The sequence below is a fragment of the Anarrhichthys ocellatus genome, unplaced genomic scaffold, assembly GCF_004355925.1.
Source record: "Anarrhichthys ocellatus isolate YVR2014 unplaced genomic scaffold, GSC_Weel_1.0 scaffold54, whole genome shotgun sequence".
Lineage (NCBI taxonomy): Eukaryota > Metazoa > Chordata > Actinopteri > Perciformes > Anarhichadidae > Anarrhichthys > Anarrhichthys ocellatus.
In genome coordinates this window covers 20355-25769 of record NW_022280084.1, presented here as the reverse complement: position 1 = coordinate 25769, position 5415 = coordinate 20355, and the positions used below count along the sequence as shown (strand labels likewise).

Sequence of the window (5415 nt, the reverse complement as noted above, 5' to 3'; positions counted from 1 at the left end):
CCCCCCCCCCCCCCCCCCCCCCCCCCCCCCGATCGTCCAGCACCAACCTTCTCCAGAGCCTCTCTGACGACCCTCTCCGTCTCCCTCTTGTTGTCGGCCTTCATCATCTCCTTGACGTCGTTGAAGACCTTGGTGTACTTCTCGTGGCACATGTTCTGGCAGGCGCCGTCGCTGCTGGTCTGGGTGCCGCGGTGCAGCGTGCGCGGCGACCCGCCGCCGGCCTTCTTGGTCTGCGTGGACACCGACAGCCTCTCGGGCTGCTGGGGCGCCGAGGACACCGGGATCTCCTGGCTGGAGCTCACCGCCTCCATCTCGGGCTCCGGGTCCTGGTGGAGAGACGAGCATTGGAGCACAGACTGAAAAGGTCAAATAGATGACAGAAAAGGACACGTTCTTTAGAAACACTGATGCACGAGGTTTCTTACATTCAAAGACCATTTTAAACCACAGAGTGCATTTTATCTCCAGCCAAAGTACGTCAGTAGGGACGAGACGACCGAGAATTATTTCTTGTAATATCACATATTTTCATTTCTTCCAGCCGTGCGTAACAATAATAATTCCTAACGATGCAGTTAATCAAATTACAGCAACTTGAGGCTGGACAGCTTCCATAGAACGGATGGATTAATTCAATATCAAATAATGAAGCTGTGACTGTGAGTTGATGAGGTCCAGATACTGTCGCTGGCAGCAGGTCTGACGGAGACGTCTGACGCGCCACATATTTCACTGTCACAACAATCCCTCTGCTGCTTTATGAATGTTTATTACACACACTTTGTTTTATACTTGGTTTTCATTGGTCGATTACATCATCCAACGATCTGTTTTATTTTTTATATGCTTTGGAAGCAGTTCTGATCTCCGTACACAGCGAAAGGACAAATAGTTACTTCTAAAAACATAAAAGGTATTTAATCTAACGCTGCAATAAGCTTCTAGATAAGACATACTCACATATTTATCCAACCACAAACAAACATCATCATCAGTGTGTGTGTGTGTGTGTGTGTTGTGTGTGTGTGGAGACGGTCTCACTTACACTGACTTCTTCTTTGGGCTCGACCATTTGAGATCGACGGCTTTTCTTGGCCTTGGGCTCCAGGCTGCCTTTGAGCTGGAAAAACAGGAAGAAAGAAAAATAAATAAATAAATAAATAAATATATATATATATATATATATATATATATTAAATACATTTTGTTAAAATGTTAAAAATATCCTGAAGGTTTTTCTTCCTTTTTTCCCAATTCAGACTAAAACTATTAAACGGAATTTAAAGCATTTTACTCAATAATTAGAAGGGAAACTTTTTTTAAACACCTTTTAACAGGTTGTTGCTGTTCATTTGTTGTCAGCGTGTCTTTACAGAAAAAACTTTATTATGATTTAAATAATAAAACACCTTCTGCTCAGCTCAACGGTAGAATATGTACCCAAACGCTTTCTATTTCTACTTTAGTATTAAATGTTTATCATGATCATTAATAAAACATCTATAAATGTATTTAAGAAAATACATAAAAAGAACTTGTGGATACTATTGAATATGTTGTACTACGTTCAGCCACCAGGTGGCACAGTTTGCTGTTTTCATCTCTAGAGTATTTGACGACCTGGTTTCTCATTTTTGTTCCTTTTAATCCATTTTCTCCAAAGCGCTGTATAACGTTGGTACAGATGAGTTTAAACTGTTGGCTTGGTGTTTGTGATTAAACAGTTTAAACGTTGCATGAATGAAACTGATTTTAATCACATCTCTGACTAAATGTGACGAACTGCAGCAAGACAGAAAACGAGGACGTGCAACAATTCACGTTTAGAGTTCAAACACACGCCGTCGGCCATGGGTCCACTCTGGCTAATCAACAGAAAGAGACGCTCGTGTTCTCGTCCTGTATCACTTACGTTCGTGAGACATAAAACAGAGCACGACAACATTAACAGGAGTAAACTGAACTGACCCCACTTACTTGTCGGACCTGCTCGTTGCTGGTGGAGGAGATGCTGGACTCGGCTTCGTCCGTCCTCTCCGGCCTGTCCGTCCTCCCGCTGCCCTCCTGCTGCTGCTGCTGCTGATTCTGGCTCTGGCTCTGGCTCTGACTCTGACTCTGACTCTGACTCTGACTCTGACTCTGCTGCAGAGGCGGTAGTGACGGCATGCTGCTTTCCTCCATCTTTGTTTTCCAGAAGCGGCCCTCTCGCAGGAAGCGCTGGTAGAGCTCCATCTCCTCGCACGCCTTCTTCCAGCCGCTGCTGCGCTTCACCTGCAGCTGCTGGATGCTCACCTTGATGTCCTGGATGTTGTCCGCGGGGATCCACGCTCTGCGGAGGACAGGGGGGAAAAACAGTGCTCGAGATTTACCAAGCAGCACTGCACCTTTTTCATTCGTTTCGGTCCATTTTAACCGCGTTTCCGTCTGCTTTGGATGAATGAATGAATGGTGTGAGAACAGAGACGATCATCTGGAGCGTTCTGGGAAAGAATTAATAAAGATGGCCTCTAGTAATCAGGAGATCATCCGTCTCAACCTGAGGTGTTGAAATTCAGCCAAAAGCAACAGAAAGGTGCGTTACTGCGATGTCTGCCTCTGTGCTAACCTCTGGTGCTGGTGGCCAAAGAAGCGCACATCGACCTGGCTTTCATCCCTCTGAAGGACTTTAGCCGGCCAGTAGCCAAATCCTTTCATCTTGGCCCACACCAGGTCATGGTTGGGTGTCTGCCGAGGCAAAACACACACACACGAAATTAGAGAGACCTCACAGACCAAAACACTTTACTTTGGTGGGTTGACTTTAGTGGCAAAACTTCCTGCTTAGTTCTTATGTCTGTATTATGCATTATAATATTAAAGTAAGTTATGCATCGTTTGATGACTCAGAGCAGCAGCATTATTCACATTTTAGTTCTTTCGTCTAAAAATTGTCAGAAAGAACTAAAAAGAAATTGTTTCAACGTTAGAATTGTATCGTAACTGCTGCCATTAATAACTGTTGTATGAACAGAAAGACCTGAAGATGGATCCGTGTGATGAGAGCAGCTTGTACTCACACAGGGGTAACAGAACCAGTTGTCTGGCCGGGCGTTGGACAGGTAGAAACAGGTCTTACACAACAGCAGCTCGTTCAACTGGAGGAGGAGGAGAAGAAGAAGAAGAAGAAGAAGAGAGAAGAGAGAGAAGGAACGAGGGAGAAAGAAAGAAGAGTTCAACAAATCTGGACTCGTCACAAACATAAAGATCAAGGCAGACGTACGCCGATGAGCTCTGAACCGTAGATAAATAAGACGGCGGTACCTCGTGACACGTGTCGCTGAAGAGCAGCCGTGCGATCTCCGCCTGGTCGCTGTGAACTGAAAGAAACGGTCGACTTTAAACTCTTAAAGTAAATGTTTAAAGACACATTAGGACTGATAACACACAGAACAGCTGGTGCAAGATATATAATATATATATAATGAGAGCCAGAGAACAAGAGAATATCTTACTCACATCATATTTAGCAGGTAATGCAGTTTACAAATAATTAATTAAATTACCAATAATCAGCTTTTCATAAAATGATGCACACAGAGTACGTTTGTCCCGTGAACTGAAACGTATAATTATATATTATCCACTCGCAGGAGCGGATTCAGTTTGAGGACTTTACTTTATACTTGTTAGAGTGAAATAAAATATATAAACCTCGAGAGAAATTGTAAAACAATGAGCTGAAGCCCAGAGGGGAACATGTGACGCTGACTCACCTCCATACAAGATGGCAGTGTTGTGAACAATCAGCTGAGCGTCCGCTTTGAACTCCTCAAAGGTTTTATACTTTCCTTCAGACAGGTTCTGAGGGAGGGAGGGAGGGAGGGAGAGAGAGAGAGAGAGAGAGAGTCAAACATACAGAAAGAGAGAAAGTTGGTCAGACAGAGGAGACAAGTACAAAGAAGTCTATTCACACACTGAGCGTGTGTGTTGTTTGTTTGTGTGGTGTTTGTGTGTTTGTTGACATGTGAGCGGTCCAGCAGAGGGCAGTAGACTTATTAACTCTAACAAACACTCTCAGGTCTGGATAAAGCTCCAGTGTGTCTGGATGAGACGCTCCACTGACCACAGCCTGACACCAGTACAGAGAGACTTTGTGACGTATTTAATGTTCACCACAAGTAGTCATCAATAAATCCACATAGAATAAAAGATGCTGCTTATGACTCCAGAACTCGCCTAAGAATCTTTACATTTCTAAGTTTTCTTCAGTGGCAAAGTAACCCAGTGATGTTCTGTACCTCCATGAGTGTTCTGATAACGCTTGTTGACTAGAGAGAGTGTGCTGGGATGTTTGAATCAAACAGGAAGAGTTAAAAGCTTAACAATCAACAAGGTCAATATTCATGATAAGAATAAATAAAGTAGAGAAAGCGTCACACAGAAAGAGATGGCGGGCGTTTTGTGGCGGTTACCTCGTGGATGTTTGAGACCTCCAGCGCGGTGTGGATCAGCCGTTTGTACATGGGATGTTTAGTGTCTTTGCCTTTCTTGTTCAGGTCCACCGCCTGCAGACGCAGAGGAGGGATAATGATTTAATACCGCGTCATAGAGAGGAGGACGAGGGAGTAATGAGGCAGGGACACATGCAGGCTAACTGATGAGATGCGATACCTTTTTATTTAACCTTCTGGTACCTAGCCCTATTTTTAGCCCTCTGCTCGAAAATTGCATAGCCATACTCAAGAGAGTCCCCAGCTCTAACTACAAGGTCTATTTTAATAATTTTGATGCTAGAATACTGGAAACACTTGTGAGATGTGTTGAATTGTGTAAATATTGTGTATATGTCACTGGTTAATAACTGATACACTTATGGCACATCTCAAATTGAAAAATTTCTAGGTTCGCCTGAAAAAAAGCACTTGTATTGAACTTTTTTTTTTTTTTTTTTAAATAATGCAGCTGCAAGCCTAAAAATACGCCACAGACAGAACAACACGTTTTACATGTCCCCACAACATATTTTACTTCGATTGAGTGAAGCAGGCCAGCATAAATGGTCATGAAAATCAAAATTTAGATTTTCGGAACCAGCTGTTGCATTGCTGTATACTAATTTTATATACTATATAACTAAATATTAACTATATATATTCACTTTTCTTATCACTAAGAGTGTTCAATAATCCTAATAAATCAGTTTGACACCATTTTGAATAATTTTGAGCAGTTATGACGTGTCATATCTGTCATTCATAACAATAAATGGCTCATAATGTGTGTCTATGTGACCCTGGTAAGGCCGATTTACTCGCGTGAGACATTTTTAGATGCGGGATAGTCCAACGGGAGCCATGCAGGGGTGTTTGATCGTATCCGGGTCTGTTTACTGACTAAAAAAAAAAAAAAAAAAAAAAAAAAAAAAAAAAAAAAAAA

The 5415-nt window shown here is 42.7% G+C and overlaps 1 protein-coding gene across 5 annotated transcripts in view; it reads right to left on the bottom strand.

The window, feature by feature from the left end:
• zmynd11 (zinc finger, MYND-type containing 11) overlaps window positions 1-5415 on the bottom strand; it is a 21538-nt gene that overhangs the window by 3266 nt on the left and 12857 nt on the right. For 2 of the 5 annotated variants that reach the window (XM_031870749.1, XM_031870754.1), the window contains 8 exons: window positions 4452-4544; window positions 3753-3840; window positions 3301-3356; window positions 3057-3134; window positions 2606-2724; window positions 1969-2329; window positions 1046-1120; window positions 48-356 (listed from right to left, as the gene is read on the bottom strand). In XM_031870749.1, the coding sequence (XP_031726609.1) occupies window positions 48-356; window positions 1046-1120; window positions 1969-2329; window positions 2606-2724; window positions 3057-3134; window positions 3301-3356; window positions 3753-3840; window positions 4452-4544 (1179 nt within the window). The remainder of the gene's footprint in view (window positions 1-47; window positions 357-1045; window positions 1121-1968; window positions 2330-2605; window positions 2725-3056; window positions 3135-3300; window positions 3357-3752; window positions 3841-4451; window positions 4545-5415) is intronic. The other 3 variants (XM_031870752.1, XM_031870751.1, XM_031870753.1) reach the window with 3 other exon arrangements.